At 38.6% G+C, this 21,270-nt stretch overlaps 1 protein-coding gene across 1 annotated transcript; it reads right to left on the minus strand.

Moving 5' to 3' along the window:
• Nucleotides 1-13,317: 13,317 nt before the first annotated feature.
• LOC111326993 (protein spire homolog 1) lies at nucleotides 13,318-16,453 on the minus strand. The gene has a single exon (XM_022931095.2). The coding sequence runs from the start codon at nucleotides 16,248-16,250 to the stop codon at nucleotides 14,352-14,354; it is 1,899 nt and encodes a 632-aa protein (XP_022786830.2). The 5' UTR covers nucleotides 16,251-16,453; the 3' UTR covers nucleotides 13,318-14,351.
• Between the last annotated feature and the right edge of the window lie 4,817 nt (nucleotides 16,454-21,270).

Raw genomic sequence — 21,270 nt, forward strand, 5'->3', positions numbered from 1 at the left:
TCTTTTCCCTGTTCTCTGATTGTTTCCACTGTGCTTCTCTTTTACAATGCTCATTTGTTATTCCAACTTTAAATTACTGGTCTGTTTTGTCTGATTCTTTACTTCATGCGGGAGACAGTTGTACACCTAGTGGAGATAGCCATTTGCTCTCAAGTAGGGGGGACAGGGTAAAGGAAAGTGAGAGTTTGCTCCCATGTCTCCAGGGTTTCTGATTTGTCACAGTACCACAGCCAATCAATTTGGAATATTCATGAGGAAAAAAAAAACAAAATGCCAAATGGAATTTTAATGAAGGTGCTGAATTGCAAGTCAATGTACCAAAAAGCTAAATTGATTTGCCAAAGTGCCATTAAAAAAAATCATGTTCACTATCCAGTAATAAATTTGGTAAAAACTCATTTGAGTTAGAAAACGTTCCCAACCTGGACAAAAAAACCCGAGGTGCTATCCTGCGGTGCCCAATTTCAGTACATCGCTAGTGAAAGCAAGGAAAGATGCCAAGCTCATCAGTCTGAGTTAACCGAACACATCACAAAGACAACAAAGAGCACAAGTCACAAAAGGTCTCTAATCAGGGAAGATACTGATACCAGGACTCTCTCTTATCTAAATTAAAAAAATCAAATGCCACTTTCACTTGTGTTAGCTGAGGCAAAAGTTTAAGTTGATTTTAAGTGGGAAAAAAATGACGCGAAAGGTTTTAATTATTTACATTCAGCTCACTTTGTTTACTGACTCTTTCAAATCACAAGATGTCTTCAGGGAATTGTTCGCTTTAAATTTTAACGATATGTTCATGTGTGCAAAGGAATAACTGAATGAGAAAACAAAAGAACAATTCACCAGAGGATGTCTGTGATCTGAAACAGGCAATCAACAAACAAAGCCAAACAAGTCTTGAACTAAGTTCTAAGCTAACAAAATGAAAGTTTAACAATGGAAAGCCGGCATAAAAAAACATTTGTTTCCTAAATCCCCCTTTATTTTAAATTCTTTGTGATTTTCAACTCCCTAAACCTGATTTGCTTAAATATTTTCAATTTTATGTAAGTATGGTTAACCCTAACCCTAAAAGATACCCTAACCCTAACTTTTTCACCTGATTTTACGTTACCCTAAGCGATTTGATTGCTTGATGCCAAAAAGTGGATTTTTCCGAAAAAACTTGCTTCTTGGTTAACCCATTAATGGCCGCAGCTTTTGTGGAAAACTGTGTTTTGAAGCTAGTCCAGCAGATTTCGGGTCACTGTTGGGGTTTTAAAAGCTCTAACTTACCAAAAACCACTTGACAGCTCGTGCACTCGACGGCCTTTCGATCCAAATGCAAAATGGCGGCCTGAAAATCTCAGGCACGCGCATAGAGCAAAATTTCCACATAGTTTTTGGGTTGAAAAGTCACGCCCCACTTACGACTTCTACTTTTGTCTCTTTCTCCTGCCCTTTTTTTCCCCTGTCCTTGCCTAAAGTTTCTTCTCACTTGCTGGAAATTGAGTAGGCTTCATTTTGGTGTAGAGATTTTTCAGAAACTACTCATTATTTTCAAAGCACATGCTCGGAAAGGTAGGTGCGTAGTGAAACACGATCTTCGTGCAGATTTTCCAGTCAAAGTGACACGGTTTTTTGGCTATTTCTCCAATCTCCTCCACTCAATTGCGCTCATTCTGGTATCGTCTGCAAGATCTTTTAAACCCGTTGAAGTAGATGCTCGAATTCGTGCTCCAGTGTTAAAATTGATGACGTCACAGGGCGTAGAAAGGGTGTGGGTCCCCATGGGCGCATACGGGCGCACTGGACGTTAATGGGTTAACCCTAACCCTAAAAGATACCCTAACCCTAACTTTTTCACCTGATTTTACGTTACCCTGACCGATTTGATTGCTTCATGCCAAAAAGTGGATTTTTCCGAAAAAACTTGCTTCTTTGTTAACCCATTAATGGCCGCAGCTTTTGTGGAAATCTGTGTTTTGAAGCTAGTCCAGCAGATTTCGGGTCACTGTTGGGGTTTTAAAAGCTCTAACTTACCAAAAACCACTTGACAGCTCGTGCACTCGACGGCCTTACGATCCAAATGCAAAATGGCGGCCTGAAAATCTCAGGCACGCGCAGAGAGCAAAATTTCCACATAGTTTTTGGGTTGAAAAGTCACGCCCCACTTACGACTTCTACTTTTCTCTCTTTCTCCTGCCCTTTTTTTCCTCTCTCCTTGCCTAAAGTTTCTCCTCACTTGCTGGAAATTGAGTAGGCTTCATTTTGGTGTAGAGATTTTTCAGAAACTACTCATTATTTTCAAAGCACATGCTCGGAAAGGTAGGTTGGTAGTGAAACACGATCTTCGTGCAAATTTTCCAGTCAAAGTGACACGGCTTTTTGGCTATTTCTCCAATCTCCTCAACTCAATTGCGCTCATTTTGTATCGTCTGCAAGATATTTTGAACCGGTTGAAGTAGATGCTCGAATTCGTGCTCCAGAGTTAAAATTGATGACGTCACAGGGCGTAGAAAGGGTGTGGGTCCCCATGGGCGCATACGGGCGCACTGGACGTTAATGGGTTAATTGAAATATTAATGTTTTCAGCCTGGTCCAGTCACAAAGTTATTCATGACTGGAATATTGCGTGACATGCCCTAAAAACACCTACATGACCGCTATTTAAAATTAACATCTTTATAATTAAATTGTGATGAAATATACGAATAACCAAGTACTTTAGTACTGATAGGAAAAAGAGAAAAAGCCTAAATTAAAAGTACAATTTTTTTTAGAGAAAGTTACTTTATCAAGGACTAAATAAACTTTGCATGTTCATAAATAACCCTATTGTGTGATTACATTAATATGAAATACAATAATAACTAAAATATTTATTTATTTATAATCCTTAACTGGAGGCACGGTGGCCTCATGGTTAGTGCGCTCGACTCCGGATCGAGTGGTCCGGGTTCGAGCCCTGGCCGGGACATGGTGTTGTGTTCTTTGGAAAGACACTACTCTCACAGTGCCTCTCTTCACCCAGGCGTACAAATGGGTACCGGCAATTTAATGCTGGGGGTAACCCTGCAATGGACTGGCGTCCCATCCAGGGGGGAGTAGAAATACTCCTAGTCGCTTCATGCTACAGAAACCAGAGTTAAGCACCACACTAATGGGCCACTAGCCTCGTGAATAGACTTTTTTATAATCCTTAACTACAAGTACTATTTTTCCTAAAGAAAATGCTACTTCTGTCCAAGGTGAATTAATTTTACCCATTCATGACTAACCCTGAAGTTAAAAAAATGGTTTTTTTTAAATATTTTTTTATAAAAAAAATATGGTCATCCTAGAATTATAGTTTTTATAGTAATGTTTTCAAATAAAAAAAAGTGCAACAATATTGTCAAATAAAAAAAAGAAAAAGAAAAAAGTGGTAAGAAAAGCTTTTAATAATTTACTTAGAGATAAGGAAAATCCTAAAGTAAACTACTTTTATCATTGTTGATTATTTGTATGTGAAAAAATATGCTGATCCTAAGATTATTTTGTTACAAAAATCAGGTAATAAATTTTTGTCTCTGACTAGGCCTATGGAAGGTAAACATTTGTCTTAAATTAAAGTTACATTTAATCAAAACTTAAGGAAGAGAGAGACCAGATACAGAATCAACCCATCAGAGAGACTCAAGTAACTATTAGCTCAATTTGAAGTCATCATGAGAATCCAGTGTAACCCAGACCAACAAAACTCAGTGAAATTGTCATCAAACCTTCCTGTCACTGAGATGGACGTTCCTTGAGTCCTACAATTTAGCACCCCTGTTTTAATGACCCTTGGCTGTGGAACATTTTTAGATACATTGACTACAAAAAAGCACCATCTAAAGCCAAAATCTGCTCAATTGGTGGCATGGTTCTGGGACAAATTGGGTGAAACCCTAAAGACATAAAGAGCAAACTCTCACCTTCCTCCATGCTGTCCTCCCAACTTGAGAGCAAGTAGCCAACTCATCCAAGTGTTCAACTGTTCTCAGTATAAATTTCAGGATCAGACAGAGCATTCCAGGTTTTCTCAGTTGGAGTATTTCAGAGGAAATCAGAAACACCTTTTCAGAGCAGACAGAGCTTCCACAACCCAGAAGGGATGTGATTGGCTAGATTTTGAATTTTTTTCCCTTTGGTCTTTGTGTGTGTGCCACCAGCAATCTGCAATTAAATAAAATTCTAACAACTTAAGTAGATCTGCAAGCTCATTAGCACTGTAGATAAACTAGAAAGTAATAAGTAATGGTATTAACAATATTTATAGGTGATGCAAGTTCATGGCACTATGCCTTAACCTCGCTGGTAAGTCAAAGGATTTCCTAAGACTAATGAGCCTACATAAACCACAAGCTGGCAAAAAAAGAAAAAGAAAAAAAACCTTAAGAACTTAAAAAACCTATCAGACACTTTTGCAAAACCAAGTGGCTATGCAAAACAATCCCAATACTGAAATTAAAATATAGCTTGTGATTTTTACCTTTTGCAGTAAGGTACCTTAAGAGATCCCTAAGAGTGACTGGCTTCTAACTTCTCCTCAAAAAATATTACATCCTGAACCACACATTAAGGTCACAAGATTAAAGGAAATGATCACCAACTAAACAAGCTGTTGCTTGTTAGACAAATTCTCCATGTCAGCATCTTAGGAAATTATAGAGAACATTATAGAGAATGTGCTTAATGTTACAAATTAGCCCTGGCATTGCTTACCATTGGAATCATACTTTTGGAAATAAAGCAATTTGCCTTCAATGTAGCCATCACCTTAAATTCAGATTTCCATACTCTGTAACAACTAACTTCTTAATATCTCAGCAGCATGAAAGCAGCCTAAAAGGGTAGATGATGAGCTCCCAATAATCAAACTAAAATATTTATACTGATAGCTGGGAGTGGTTTGTGCTAATGAGCTTGCTGATGTACTACAACCAACATCATGCCAACCTAAAATTTAAGAATTTGAAACTTAAAATTGTGAAAATCTGGAGACCCTGAAACCCGGAAACCTAAAATGAACCTAAAACCTGGAAATGAACCTTAAATCTAGAACTTTACACCCCAAAACCTAACACCCAGAAGACCTTAGACTGACTCATAAAGCTATTAAAATGATAAGATTCCTACCTAGGAATTTGAAACCTAAATATGGGACCCCTACCTCTGACACAGAAAATGAGATACTGAAACTTGAAAACAAGAAGATATTAACCTGATACCTTGAAATCTGAGGCCCAGAAACCTAAGATATAGAACCTTATACCCCAAAAGCTAACCTTATGACTGAAAATAATTTATAGCGGCAATCTCCAAACATCTAAGACCCAGAAGCCCTGATCCAAAATCTAAGATCCTTCAACCTGACATACAGAACTTGAGATTCTAAAGCCCCCTAAAACAGAAAATATTAACCAAAGACCTGGAAATCTACAATTAGAAATCCCAAGATCCAAAAAACCTAAAACTCCAAAACCAAAGACCAGTGATCCTATGCCCCAGAGAAATGAGACCTACAAAACCTTCAGACGTCTATTGGAAAAAAAAAAAAAAAAAAAAAAAGACAGAAGACCTGCAAATCCTTAACCAGTGGTTATACCTAAGACCAGGATATCTGATACCCAGATTCCCCGTACCTGGAATACTTAAGGACTGGAAACCCATAAGAACCTGAGGACCTAAAGAATTCAAAATGAAAAACCCCAGAACCTAAGGTCTGAAAAATTTATCACCCTGGTGGCATGATGTTGGTAAAAATAACCATCAGTAGTTAAGATGTTATGAACATCTAGTTGTTTAACAAGTTTCCCTTTGAGCAGTTGTACAGTTACATGTAGCTTACACTATATCTATCTCTAAATCTGACTATGTAAAAGTAAGTTTACCAAGAAAAAAATTTGTTTGAACAGTTACTGCATGCTCCCTTTTCCTGTCACAAAAAGTTGTTATTACCAAAAGCCTGAGAGCTATAACTGGTCAGCGGTCACCATTATCCAATTGTGGCTTAAATCAGTTAATACCTCACACTTAGCCGGAAATTTCATTGCTATATGCTGCTCCTTAGTCTCTCTAAAGATTCCAGATGTGAAAGTATCCCTACCATGGTTTTGAATTTGTTTCCTTTTTCTTTCTTATTATAGGGACAATCCTTGCATTAAAAATTTAGCACCCCCTTGTCTTACTATTAAAATGGCCAGCTCAGCTATCAATCTTATCTGCACTGGCTTCACCCTGATTACAGTAGGTGTTCAATACCTATCATTTTTCAAATGAATTTGGCAAGTAAATGATGTTCAATAAGACATAATCCCCATAAGTCTGACACTGTGTAAATTTGAATTTTATGATAAATTAACAAATTAATCAAAGATATATAGAGGAATTAACTCCAGCTAAATCTAGGTTAAAGCTGCTCTAAGAATCTTGTGTCCGTTTCTTTAACAAACAAGTGTTAGAACTGGATCATGCAGGTGTGAGAAAAATTCAAATAAGGATAATAAAGACCCACTGTGAAAAGCAAGAATTTTGGCTAAAGACACAGCCTGTAATGGCAGAAAACCTAGGATCTCTGCCCCTTAAGACCCCTACAATTGCCAATTGCCACCAATGAGTTTACCTAAGGCCCAGAATTTCAAGATCAAAACCTAAGACTCAAAAACTTCAGAACCAAAAACATCTAATGCTCAAAACCCTTACACCCAAGAAACCTAGCAACCCAAATAACCTATCACTCAAAAACTTTAGACTTAATAAACCCTTTGGCCCAGAAAATCAAGGATACCAAGAACACAAGACCCAAACAAAAAAATGAGCTAAGAAACCCTTTGACCCCAAAACACTTGCTATGAAAACTCAAAGACCAATACCGTATGACCCAGACACTGAAGACCCAACAACACCTAAACTTAGAAAATCCATTGCCTGGAAATGTCAATAACCCGAAAAAGACCTAAGACTCAAAAAAAGCTAAGACCTAAAAAAACCCAGAATCCAAATAAACCCCTAAACCTTGCACCTTAAATCCTCGAAAATCTAAGATGAACCAAACAAAACAAAAGACCCCAAAAAAGCCTAAGACCTACCAAAACCCAGGACCTAAAAAACCTACAAACCTTAACTCTCCAAAAAACCTGACTACCCAAAGAAAACTCAAGACCTAGGAAACCTTAGACCAAAAATCAAAGACCCAAAAGTCCAGGAAACACTTGTTTGAACAATTACGGCACACACACATAACCATTATAAGAAAAAAAAAGCTATAGAGTAGTTAAAAATTAATGAATGGAGGTTGTGGAACAACAGCTGGGTGAAAAACCTCCCTGTACGTCCACTTGCCCCTAGGAGGAAAACCCCTGGCCAGCTGCACCTCACATTCAAAGGCTTCCTAGGCTGGGCCAATTATATAAGCTAAAATACCATAGCTGGAAATGATAAATCATCTTGAACTATTTTCTTTGTAAGCCATTGTTGCATTCCTCTACCAAGATGAGCCCGTACTGCTGATCTCTATACTCTTCAACTCCAATAGAAGGCTTATGCTGTCAACTTCTGATGCTTTTAGATGGTACGGTAGATCTGTTATAGAAAGTTATATAATTATACGTCAATCTTTGCAAGCCCAGAGGCCCAGTGATTCCTATATGGCTTATCCCAGTTTCCTTGGCAAGAAAAAACCAAAGGTATAACCACTTTTCTTAGATGAGATACTAATCCAAGTCGGTTTCTTAGAACAGTCCACCCCCAAAAAACATGTACCCTTGCTGACGTGAACCTCTTGGAAACTCAAAGCAATTTTTTCCCATAAGAACTTGATGATTGACTAAATGCATGATTATCGGTGGGTGACTTTTTAAAGCAAACAGTTGTACTGAAGTTCAATAAGTCAGACTTTAAGAAATCTCTCAAATTGTATATTTTGAGAAAAGAAGCATTCTGCAACATTCACAATATCGTTCTTATGATCACCAAGTGTTGAAAATCTTGAAAGCTCTTTTTAACCTAAAAAGAATTCCATAGATGGGCACAAGTGGGACAACCACAAAATATTCTTGCTACCATAAAAACTTTAATTTCCTTTATTATTTTTTAAGTCAGAACAAGAAACTTGCAATTCATTCATTTGATAAACAAGGCTTTTTTTTCTCATTTCTGTTTTCCTTAAGTTTGAGCAACAAAGCTGTTTGAGTGCAACAGGGCCAGACAGCTTTTTTTCAGACGGGCTCTTGTCAACCTGTCCAGCCCTATGCACATCAGCTTACACTACGCTTTTCTATGGGATTGTGCACGTGGGGTCTGACTGGTCATTAGAGAATTTATTCTTAATCAGATCACGGACTGTGTTTTAATTCCAAAGAAAGTTAATAAATTGGGCAAATATTGCAAGCCAGATTTCCAAATATCATACTACTGTCATAGACGAGACTTGATAAATTATTTGAACAGCCAAATTCCCATGGAAACTGGAGAATTTAAGGATGTTAATGTTTGAAGTCATAACTAAAATGTTGAGACCATTTGTACAGTCATAATGTTTTCCTCCTGCTCAAATTTTGTATCTACTCCACTGCTCACTTTCATTGCAAGATTTTTTAAGCATTTGAGAGCTTTTAAGATGGATCTCAAATAGACATTTTCAAACACGTTTGTCTGACCCTTACCAAGGGTAGCTGGTGCCAAAATGATAGTTCCCTATATTCTCAATGATCTAGATACTTTAGATAGATAGATACTTAGCTTTATTAAAAAATCCATTGCAGCCAAAAGGCTGGATTATGGACTATACAAATGTTTACTTAATACCAAATACAAAAAGAATGAAAAACTAAATAAAAAAAGGCTAAAAATACTATTTATGTATTAAAATTCATGAACGAAAGAGCAAAAATACTATTGATATATACTGAGTGTTGTTTAAACAGTATAATGTCCACACAAGCTTCTATGTTTTGTACCAGGCCACTTGCTAGCTCACTTTGCAAGACAGCTTGTGGATGTCTTGGTTGAACCACAAAACATGAGAGCCCACTTAAAAACTTCACCTTTATTATAGCATCAGAGATACTGAAAAAGCATCACATTTAACATTCCATATACCTGCTGCAGTTTGGTCATAACCGAGGCTTGTCCATAGACCATGTACCAGGGCTTGTCGATACCCCACTTACTGAGGCCTGTCCACAGATGATGAGCCAACACTTGTCCAAAGGTATGTACCTGAGTTTTCCACAAGTCATCTACCAGAGCTTGTCCACAGGCCACCTACCACTGCTTGTCTACAGGCCACATGTGGAGGCTTGTCCACAAGTCACAAACCAGGGCTTGTCCACAGACCACCTACCAAGGCTTACCTACGAACCACCTTCCACACCCTGTCCACAGGCCAACTATCAGGGCTAGCCCAAAGACCAAGTACCAAGGCCTGTAAATAGGCCATAAACTAGGGCTTGTGCACAGATACAGTTGATGAACAAAAGCTTGTCCAGAGGCCATGTACCAGAGTTGCCCACTGTAAGGCCAAATACCACTGGTACAGTCACCTTCCTATTTTGTTCAAGTAAATAGGCTTTTTAACTAGTAAGTAACTGGTGAGGTTTCATAATACTATCACCAAATACACGGCTAAGAGAGGTTCACAAGCTCTTGCACTCACTCCCTCAATTACTACACCGATTTTTGCTGCAAAAATCTTCCGGCAGGGCTTCACTCATTCGCAATATAACATATTGGTATAGATTTTGTTTGCTATTTACCGGTTGCAGTTGATCTTGATGTCACACGTGGTCTCCATTTTTAGGTTTTCCAGCCTCTATGATGTCATTTTCTCCATCAAAACACCATAAAACAAGAGCCAATAGATACTGAAAGCCAGTTGCAGCTTAGGAATTCGTTGTACTACACATTTTGGTATCGAAATAGGCTGTCTCGGCAGTCAATAAAACTCAAATTTGGCGCCGCCATGTTGGGCTACTTTAACTAGTTTCCAGTGTTTTCCGTCTGACGAAGCAAACGCGTCACGCTACACGCGACATTGCGCGGCAAAACGTGTTGGGCGAGATGAGAGGTACACAACCTCTTTTTCTGATATCTTCTCTGTTTTTTGGAAGTGGCGTTTTTCTTCCTTAAGAAATTAATTAATAGCCTGCCAAATGCTGTTAAAGAGACCCGGATGATTTTGTATGCAGATGATGCTGTTCTATTTTGTGACGCATCAACACGTCAAGAACTTCAAATTGCTCTGGAAGGTGAATTCACTGAAATCAGTAACTGGTATACTGATAACAGGTTGACTATAAATGTCAAGAAGACCAAATTTATGCTGGCAGGCAGTAAAAGGATACTATCCTTATTTGAAGACTTTGAGTTGCAACCTAATGGTACACAAATCGATCGCGTGCGGTCATTCAAATATCTGGGAGTGACAACGGATGCAAAATGGAGCTGGAAGCCACATATCAGCAATTTGCTAAAAAAATTAGGTCATCGTCTTTCTTTGTTTAATCGCATATTTCACATGTTAGACAATAGAACTCGCATAGCCTTCTACAATGGGCTAGTGCTGCCACACCTAGACTATGCAGACACAGCGTGGAGAGATCAACCCGGTCTAAAATCAGAAATGGAAAAATTGCAAAGTTTTCAGAACAATTTGTGAAGAAAATTAAATTAGACAAGATGTCTTCTTCAGAAGCTCTGAAGTGTCTGAATTGGCTCCCTCTGGCTGGAAGACGTCTATTTCATCGTTGTACCACCGTAGAAAATGCAATCAAAGGAGACATTCCGCAACATTTTGAAAGTTTTAAATCGACATTGAGAAGTTCGCATGGCTACAACACTAGAAATGGCTACTTACCTAGACTGCCTAAACCTAAAACGGAATGCGGAAAGAGGGTGTCCTACTTCCGTTTTATAAATGACTGGATGTCCCTCCCAGTATTTTTAAGAAGGCCAATGCCATGCACAATTTTTAAGGAAAACCTTACAAGATTCTTAATGGATAAATACTTTAAATGATGGATAAAACTTTAGATATACGCCGTTTTAGATCTGTGACAATTGTATTTCTTATTTTAGCTTTTAATACTTTTTATTTTAACGGAGGACCTCCCTGAAAACCACGTATTTACGTGACGGGCGCTTCCTCCTTAAAGATTGTTTATTATTATTATAATTATTATTATTATTATTATTATTAGTATTATTATTTCAGTGCTCACCAGCTCACAACTGCACCCTGTCATTAATAATAATAATAATAATAATAATGATAATAATAGTAATAATAATAATAATTTATTAATTTCTATTGCGCAATTATCAATATAAATTTTCAATTTCGCATTATAATCTGATCTTAATACAAATATATAAAAATACAAATGTATATGTAAATTTAAATATATAAATACAAGTAGCACTGGCACCAGCTCAGATTTAGATGCTCTCACTTGGTCATTTGAAATATTTCTTTGCAAATTAATCAGGTCATATCAAAGCCATATGCAAGTTTGAAAGCTACCAGATTGCAGATTATTTCATACAATGTGATGAACTGGAGGCATAGAATTCCCATATAACAGCGAAAACCACACGAAAGACATCTTTATTCGTATCAATATTCAATTCTCGAAAAGGGATCGCTTAAAATTCTTTTGTCTTCTTATCTTTTTTCATCTTTTAAACTCTAACTGTGGTTCTGAGGTGTCCACAACCAGTTTTTTTTTTTTTCACTCTTTTCTCAACTAAATATCAGTGATGATTTGTTGCTTTTAAGAAACATTCTTTGAATAAATGTCAGATAGGATCATCTGGAAGCAGCCATAACTACCAGAAATCAGTTATGTAATGTTCTGGATTCTAAAAGCGTCGGAAGAGAAATGCGAAGATCGATCTTTTGATGAAGCCGAATCAGTGTCTCTTCACATGGAAAATCGAGCGTTTCGGCATGGTTATGAAGGTATCGAAAAGAATCTAAACTCGTGTTATGAGATAGTTATCGCCGCTGTCGCCGATTTACCGAAGGAGGCTGAGATAATAATTGTCTCTGATTCCTACATGAAACAGGTTCCTCTTGCAACCTAAACGGACGAATGAGGCAAATATCTATCAGAATCATCCAGAATCCGACTTATTTCTTTTCAATCTGCATGACGACCCGTCAGCCCTTTCACGACTGAGTCCTCCACAGTATTATTGTCAGACTAGCGCACTGATAGAAGGTGACCCTGAGGCTAGCGAGGTATTCTACAATACCGTAGATATAAGATTATACCACTATTACCTTGTGTACGAAAAGAGGCAGAGATGGTTGGAAGATCGTGCAAGAAAGCAGGCTTTAATTCAAACAATAGATTTAGCGTGTGATAAATATTGTGGCAAATGGAGACACTGAGAGGGGAGAGTACTCTCTCTCCTAAATTTCCCCCTCCCCCCCCCCAAATTTACTCCACAAGAAAAATACTTTACTTTGGCGATGTCTTACATCTCAAGAATAAAGCTACGCGCGAAACTGGTGGTACTTAGCTGTTCTCACAGTGGGCCATAGTATGGTCACGTGGACAGATTAGAGCCGGGGGAGTTATTGGAATCGCCCGAGCGTTTCCACGGACCCAGTGCCCTCTCAGTGTTAGTGGCACAGTGGGCCCTGGATTACACGGCTACAGAACAGTTCATGACTTGAGATTATTAGTGAAACCAAGCAGTTATAGATTTATTTTTCCAAAACTTTGCACTTAACTGATATTATCTGCAAAGGTGTGTTTGCAAAGGTGAAAACAGTTTATCTTTTCCATCTAACTTTTGACAGGACATTAAGCTTAACATACGCCTCAACAGACGCTCTGTGGCAGAATAATGTAACTTGTATGAAATTTTTGAGAAAGGGAAAAACAATTTTTTTTTTATAAAAGATGTAACATTCCTTGTTCAGTGAATTTTAAGTTACATTGAACAGTTTATAAATTTGAAAGCAAAACTATAAGAGTCCTGAAAGGACGCACATGACACTCTAAAAATAACTATACTTTTGAATTAAAGTAGAATAGAGTAAACAGGTTTAGAATAAACAGGTTCTCTTGGTTCCCTTATATAGCGTCCCCAGTGTTCCAAACTACATAGTCCAAGTCAAAAGTTTTAATCCCAACCATTATGCACAATGGCCACTTAACGGAAGGGCCCTTCCCTTCTTCCCTCACTCTCTCTTTCACCTCTCCCCTTGTAACTTGAATAAAGAGAAATAGCTTATTTTTTCTATTAAACTGGTCGTGGGTTGACCAATGACTAATACCAAAAAAGCCAAAGGAAGCCACACTCAGTAGAATTATTTTATTCACATTTCGCTTAATTACAGAGCATTCGGCCTTCATCGCCAACTGTGTCAGTATCATACACAATACTTACATTATTTGAATCTTAGGTAAGTGGAATACGACCTCATAGTGTGCTCTCTTGCAAAAAATAAAGGCTTTTTTAAATTGTTATGTAACTTGTTGATATTATCCTTTGACGGCTAGAGAAGTCTTCTCTTGTTCAGGCTTATTGTAATCGTTTCCTTTTTCAATCATGTTTAATTTACTAATTGATTGGTTTGAGAAGTGATGCACAATTTTTAATAGATTGAAAACAATATTCTACTATCCGGAGCAATATTCACGCCTTTTATAATCTATTCTATCAAAAATTAAAGAACTAGCCTTCGAATTGAATAACAAAAATTTGCATATTGCGTCTCAACCACTCTCTACAATGTTCGATCGACATTTTTACAAAATTTAACCCTGCAGATAATCCTAGCTCCACAAACTCCTTATTGAGTTCACACATTTCATTTTGTTTGTCTTTTAGTTTAGATATAATCTACAAAACTGAGACTTTTTCTTTGTACGCACGGGATGGCGAATACAACTGAATACTTCACAGAAAGTAATCCTTCACCAAGTGTTCAAGAAAATTACTCATCAAGCAGAATTAATGCGGTGTTTCCGTATCTTTCTTACAAACCAAACATCACAAGTGCAAATTCGATGCAATACAGTTACTTTCACTAAATTACCTATAACGGGTAGAAGCATTTTTAAGAGAGATATCTGCTTTTTCGGTTCCAGCGAAATTTACTTTCACTTTTCGTCTATAAGTTGCGAGACTTACTGACAAAATGAAACCTCAAAGCTTTAACTGCTTCCTCGAATTCCAAAATTTTCTCTGTAGTTTTCCAGATCTTTTAAATATTTAAAGACGAGGTCAAATCAAACATTTCAAGGTACTCTGTCAAGAATCTAGTAAGCTTTAGATAACCCCATGTCACCAGTTTTCATTTACAGCCCTTCATCTTTAGAGCCTAACAATTAGCAGTGCATCGTTATGAATCGTTTGCAAGCAAGGCAAACCTTGCGCGATTTTCCGTTGTCAGACTCTCCGCCTAAGCTTAGGTAACCAACAAATGGCCAGGACATGTCTGCGATTCCGGAATCCCTTTGGTTCCAATTCACCTCTTCTTGAAATATATAGCTAGATGAAGATTCCATGACATGGATGCAAGAGTCACAGACCTTACACTCGCAGATTTCGCAAACACGCGACCAATTCCGGAATAAGGAGAATTTCCTGGACTGACAGCAAAAGCACAGCCTCCCATTAGCTAAATCTTTGTAGAGCTTTTCTTCAGGTTCCAGGGCACCCAAGTCCAACGAAGCCAACGTCTTGCGCACGTGCTTCACTTCCTCGAGGGTCATGTAGATCTTGGACGTAATGGCGAGGTTACGGAGGTTGTAGAGAGAAGGTGGAAACACTGGCTCACATTCTGGGTCGCTCATTTCAAAGCTAGCGAAACTTCTGTTCTTAATGCAGTCCTCGTCATCGAGTGACAGAAAGCTAGAATCACTCGAGTTACTTGCCCTCCTAGTAACGTCTTCAAAAATCTCCTCGGGCTTGCTGAGGAAATTGCCCTCGTTGATGTCTTCCTCATCAGCTATTGTGACTTGTGGTGTTTCCGATCGGCTGATGGTCGGTGATGGGTCTATCTCGACAGTAGACGAGGAATCCCAGCGATTGATCAACTCTGTTAGTTTAATTGTTGGCTTGAGGCATTTGCGTTTAGGTGGTGCTAGATCTGTCTTGTTTAAGGGAACGCCAATCTTCTCTTCGAAGTAGATTTCTCTGACGCTCTTTAAGGTCGGTCGGGGTGTAGGCCTCAACTTCGGCTGTGATCGGATCTCATTCAACAACTTATCAAACGGGCTCGGACTTTTCTTCGGATATTGCTTCATCTTACGAAGGCTCACCTTCGATAACGGCGGCCTGGACCGAATGAACTCCAGAATGACATCATGGGCGTCTTTTTTCACCATGGCACTGATGTCGACGTGGTTCAAAGTGTGGCGTTTGTTGCGAATGTCCTGAAGGAGAATTTCGTAGGGCGACAGCTCGTATGTGATTAGCGGCAATTTAGCGTGATCAACGCGCCGTAAGCTCACCCCCTGTCGTAGCTCTTTCATAACTTGCAGCCATAACTGGGCCCACTCTGCCGCTTGTAAGCTTTGTAAGAACGCCCAGTTTGTCGGTCCTACTCCGCGTCCCCACGTTTGAGCGACGAGAGCGCGTCCATTGCAGAGTTGGTGAAGAAATGCTGATAATTCCACGGCTTCACTGACAAGCGCTCGACACACTGCGCGGAAATGTTCACCCGGGTCGATAATGTCCTTGGGCAGGTGGTTAGCACAGCGATTCAAAACAGCATCCAGCGTGATATCACAGCTCATGATTTCTTGAACCTTTTCGGAGCAATTACTTTCATTTTTTGATGTCAACCTTTCGCGAGGGCTCGGTAGATCAAAGCTCAAGCTGTCTGGAATTGAAACCGCTTCATCAATGTGATCACAGTTGGTCATGTCCACTATGAGTTTTTCGAGTTCTTCGTCGAGTTCACGCTCCACAAACGCCTCCATACTGTAGTCTAGGCACTCATAAACAACGCTTCCCAAGTCGAAAAGGACAGCAGACTCTCGTTGAACCGTGTTCGACTCGTCTATCTTGGTGAAGAAGACACTGCCGTCTTTGCGAATTTCAATCGACGACAGTTGAATGTCGATTTTTTGCTGTCTCAATGCCCCAAAGCTTTCTTTCTGAATGGCGATCAGCTCCTTAGTGCTTTGATAACATACAGCCCAAGCTTGTTCTTCACTCAACGGCGCTCGAAAACACTTGAGAATATCGGAGAGAATCATTTCTTCTCTCTGAGATGACATTTCACCGAAACACCTTTCGCGGTGGATAACGAAGGCAAAATATTAAGGTGAGAACAGGAAATTTTTCCGAGTTATGTGGGTGACTGTCGGTGTGGTTTCATTATGAATTCACACTGCGCTCACAGGCATTTACTCTTCTTCTGTCTTATTGGCTGCCGGATAGAAGTGACATCGATAAATATTTCATAACTGGCGGGAATTATATTTACTTCATTAACAGAAGCAGCATAGGATGTTTTTTCTGAAGCGCAAAAAAACCGACAAAATTTTCAGTGAACACCTTTTATTAATTGGCTGTTTGTTATTCGTAGTAAAAATTTGTTTAGCACGGCTCATGTCTCAGAGAAGACGTCGAGGGTTTGTTTTCATACGACACCTCACTGGCCGGAGATAACTTTCAGATTTTGAATACGTAATGCTGCGAATTTGTTTTCAAAGCATTTATCATCTTAAATGTTTGTGACATTTCCCTTCCAACTAGCATGTTGACTTTTCATCTTAAAAGAAACTATCCCAGAGAGCTTTCACTCAATTTCCAAGTAGTATTTGTAAACAGTCTATGAGAAATTTCCTCTTATCAGTTCCCTCTTACCATGAGTCAGCTTTATTCTTGGATTTCCAGATCGACTATGATAGGGCGCAAAAATTACCTTTTAAATTGCGGCGACGAAAAACAATCGGCCCAAAACTTAAAAGAAAGGCTCTGTTATTTTTTTGCCAAGATTGTACAATTACTATGCAAATTCCTCGCCTACACAACTCTTAAGTCGCCATGTTTTAGTCAGTTTATCCGGTCAATTAAGATTGCTTTCTCCTTTCAGGTTATTTCACTGCATTGAAATTCAAATCTGTCAAAAGAAAAGCGAAATGAATGATAATAATACGATGTGTAGGTGTTTCTGTTTATGAAAATACCTTTTCGTTCTAAAGAAAGATAAAGACGGTCGATTTTTTTTGTCTCCATCTGCAGGGCTTTCTGTTTTTTTGCAAAAAAGGTCATGTTATAAAAAAAAATGTTAGTTATCGGTGAAGGTTAAATTATCAGGATTTATACAAAAAAATATATTCACTTAGTCAAAGATAATCAATTGAGCTATGATCTCATGGCATTTGAAGGCAGTTTAATCTACATCCTGCCGACCTGAAAGGCGCAGACACGTCCGTCAAATTGTTTTAATGGACGATCGACAAATGCCGACAGAACTTAATGACTGAATCACTTCTCTCACCTTTGTTTTCATTTTTCATTATCTTTCAAGTTGAGTTTAGTGCAACTCGACCAGAAAACCTTCCTACGAGAGTAATTTCACTTTTCATTTTTTCACATTTTTCCTGTCCTTTTCAGCATGCCAATTTTGATCCAAGGCTCAGTGTTTCCAATGAGACATCATTGTGAACGCGAGCAGTGATAAAGTTCAAGAGAGAAATTGGTATCACCTTTGAAAAACTTGACAAAAAGATACGCAATTATCATCAGAACCGATATTGCACAGCAGCTGCAGCTGATATTAGCCAAAATTTGGATTTTTGGATTTTCTCAAACACTTCCCACATATGGAAAAAAAAATCTACAGCACTTCATTGAAGAAAGGAAAACTACAGCGTCTCGTTAACTCTGAACATCTCTCATGAGTATAACTCTCTCTTGATTTCTATCATTGGTTGAAATAGTTTTAACTCATCGTCGTCAAACAATGATGAGTTTGTAAGTTGTCTTCATTAGAGACTAACGATAAATAACTGAAAAAGGTTTTCACGGGTGTTGAAGTGGCGCTTTATTAAGCTTTATCGAAATAAGAAATGATTTTCTCAACTGATCCTATATGAGAAGAATCGAAAATTTAAAGACGTTTTAACGCGCTGCATTTGTTGCACTTGACAATTTCCTCAATTCGATCGCCTGCGCAGCTTTTTCTCAGAAAACGTAATTAAATCAACTTCAGAATATAATCTAATTGTCTAAAAATGTTTTAATTGAAGACTAGAACGTTCAGCCAACCCAGACATCACATTAGGTGCAAGAAAAGTTAAGACTCAGAGCTATATCTTAACTGAAAATAATCCTTAAGAGAAAGAAAATCAAATATATAACATTATTTCTTGCTGCAATTGCCCCTTTTCCACCTTCACTGCAAAGGAGAACTTGTCTATGGAAAATTGTAAGGGTAAACTTAATGATGTAAATGAGGATTAAGAGTAAAACAAGCCAAAACAGATAAAAACTTTGTTTTTTCAATAGTTCTTCCTTATTAGAAGTACGCGGTAATCGATGGAAAACAAAGGCTATGGAATCAACGCATGCGTGGTGATCACCGGGCGTAATTCTAGACTGAAGGACTTCCTTGATCGTCATAACCATTAAGTAAACAAATACCGATAAATCACTGCTCCCACTTCCCCCCCCCCCACCCCATTGATATAGCCTTCCTTGCAACCATTGTTTGGACTCGACACTCCCTCCCCTCCCTCGTACCTACACCTCCCTCGTGTGAAAAACCAGTACTTCACGTGCACCTCCGCCAATGTAATCTATTGCATAACTTGCACTTATTGCAAAAAGATTTACATCAGCGAAACAGGCAGAAGACAAGGTGACCGATTCCGAGAACACCTTCGCGACGTGGAGAGGAATGACAAGGACACATCGAAACCAGTCGCTACACATTTTAATTTACCTAACCATTCTAAGCAACACATGGCAATCTGCGGTCCTTCCTTACACTTAGGTAGCACGGAAAGCCGGAAAACTCTTGAACAAAAGCTCATCTTTCAAACCGGCAGTCTAAATCCCACAGGTATCAACGAACGCTTTTTATTCCACTAATTTATTCGTGTTTTTCTCGTTGCCATGTTCCCACCAATCACGTAGCTCCTTTTTCTGCCTTTAAAAGCACACACAACCCACAATTCCCCTAATCGCTCCGACGAAGGGCTAACGCTCGAAACGTCAGCTTTTATAATCGTAACGGTGGCCAATTTACCATTTCAACTTTGTTGATATATTCAAATTATTTCGTTACCCTCACCGACGCAGCCCCAAACAGTTTCTTTAGAAACTATCAGCCTTTATTCATTTGAAAAACCAGTAGGTGCGTTGGGAGGAAGGGAACGCTAACTAATAGAAACGACCTCCAATTGTTTCCTTCTCAAGGTCCTCTGTACTTCGCCCTCCTTTTGGCTCAGAGCGGACGCGAACACCTGATGAGGAATGCTTCCTTTCCACCGAGTTGCGAGAAGACCACACATGGATGGACCACAATAACCCTTTAACTCTCATGAATGACCAAGACAGAATTTCTCCTCACAACTTCGATACAATATCAAGCAGACATACCTACTTAAGAATAAAATTAATTCATATCATGCGTGAAAAAAAAAATTAAATGAATTAAGAATTACATAGAGCACAACCCCTGCAGCCATCATCTAATAAAGAGCTGAGGTCACGCTTACGTATGCGGTTTTTGAAACTAGCTAATGTTGTGGCTGATCTGTCATAAGTTGTCAGTTCACTCCACAATTTAGGTCCTAAATGGCGTAGTGAATATTTGACGTAAGTTGTTGTGTTGTATCTAGGAATAGAAAAGTCGGCCTGTCTTAAATTATAGGAAGAGTTGTGTTTCTGAAAGATATTACAAATATTCAAAGGGCTAAGGTTGTGTTATGGTTTAACTTTGTACATTAAAATGCATATATCCTGTAAGCGTCTGTTTAAAAGCGAAGGTATATTAGCTATCTGCAGCAAACGTTCATAGGTGGAGTGTTTGTCTCTGAATACAGCCCATTGGCCTCTTTCTTGAACTCTCTCAAATCTGCGACTAGCACTAGATTTACAAAAATGCCATGTGAGATGGCAGTAGATTAGATATGGTAGAATGGCTGCCTTAAAAAGTTGTAATTTTGCATTTGTTGGAATCAAGTTGCGGAGTCTCAAAGCACACTAGTCCTTTGACTGGCTTTGTTACAGATAGTATTTGTGTGATTATTGAAATTCAAATTTGAGTCAATTGGGACTCCGAGAAGTTGGAGAGTAGCGGTCGTGCTGATTTTCTCTTTGTTTACTAAGATAGCGCATTCTTCGATGTTATTTTCAGAGTTATTGCTGCTACCAATAATTAAGGTTTGGTACTTTTTAAGGTTACCAACTAATAGATTAGATTCGTACCAGTTGGTTGCTTTTTCCATACTGTCTCTAAGTTTGGATGCAGTATTGGGTAGGTCATGACCTGTATGATAAAACTGATGGTCGTCTGCATGAGTATATAAGTATAATTTCATAATTAATTCAAATAGAGGAAGCGTTTGTAAGCGCAGACTTTTAACTTGATGGCAGACCACACCGTTGAATTTAAGCAACCTAAACAAGAAAGAGACGCCGAATTGAAATTCAGATGTCTCCATTTAATGTGCTTAAAATCTTCCCATTTTTAAATCACTTCGTATAGCTCTATTAAAATCATGGGAAATACAATCCCATTATAGTCAATCCATTCTCGAAAATGCGACTCCATCCAGTAGCACATTCTCATTAGCCCGGCTTTCTAGGAAGAACTCTAGCTCCCCTCACAATGGGGCCCTTCGATCCTTGTGAGAAGCCGAAGCTTCCCGAATGAGCGGACGACAAAATGGAAGAAAAGACGGAAGTGATTTCGACGCTCAATTTCAAGAAGAAGCCTGAAACATAATTAATTCAGGCCGTCTGCGACCCCCACGATGAAAGAGACACTTAACCAGCTGACCCAAGGCCAAGAAGGAATCGGTGGATATGGGACATAATTCAGACATTTTCTCTACGATTTTTAAACTTTTTATTATCAGAATTCTTCTGTTTCATAACTGTGTGCACAGGCTAGAGTCGAACAAACACCTGAGTGAATGAACGCATGCGTGACAGCTGAATCTTCTCTCTTCCGGTTGAAGATCGAGCCTCGAATTGACAGACACTCAAAAAGTGTTTTAATCTATTCAGATCATTTGAAAGAATATTTAAACATAATTCAAATCAATTTGCGAAACATGC

Source organism: Stylophora pistillata, chromosome 13 (genome assembly GCF_964205215.1).
Source record: "Stylophora pistillata chromosome 13, jaStyPist1.2, whole genome shotgun sequence".
Classification (NCBI taxonomy): Eukaryota; Metazoa; Cnidaria; class Anthozoa; order Scleractinia; family Pocilloporidae; genus Stylophora; species Stylophora pistillata.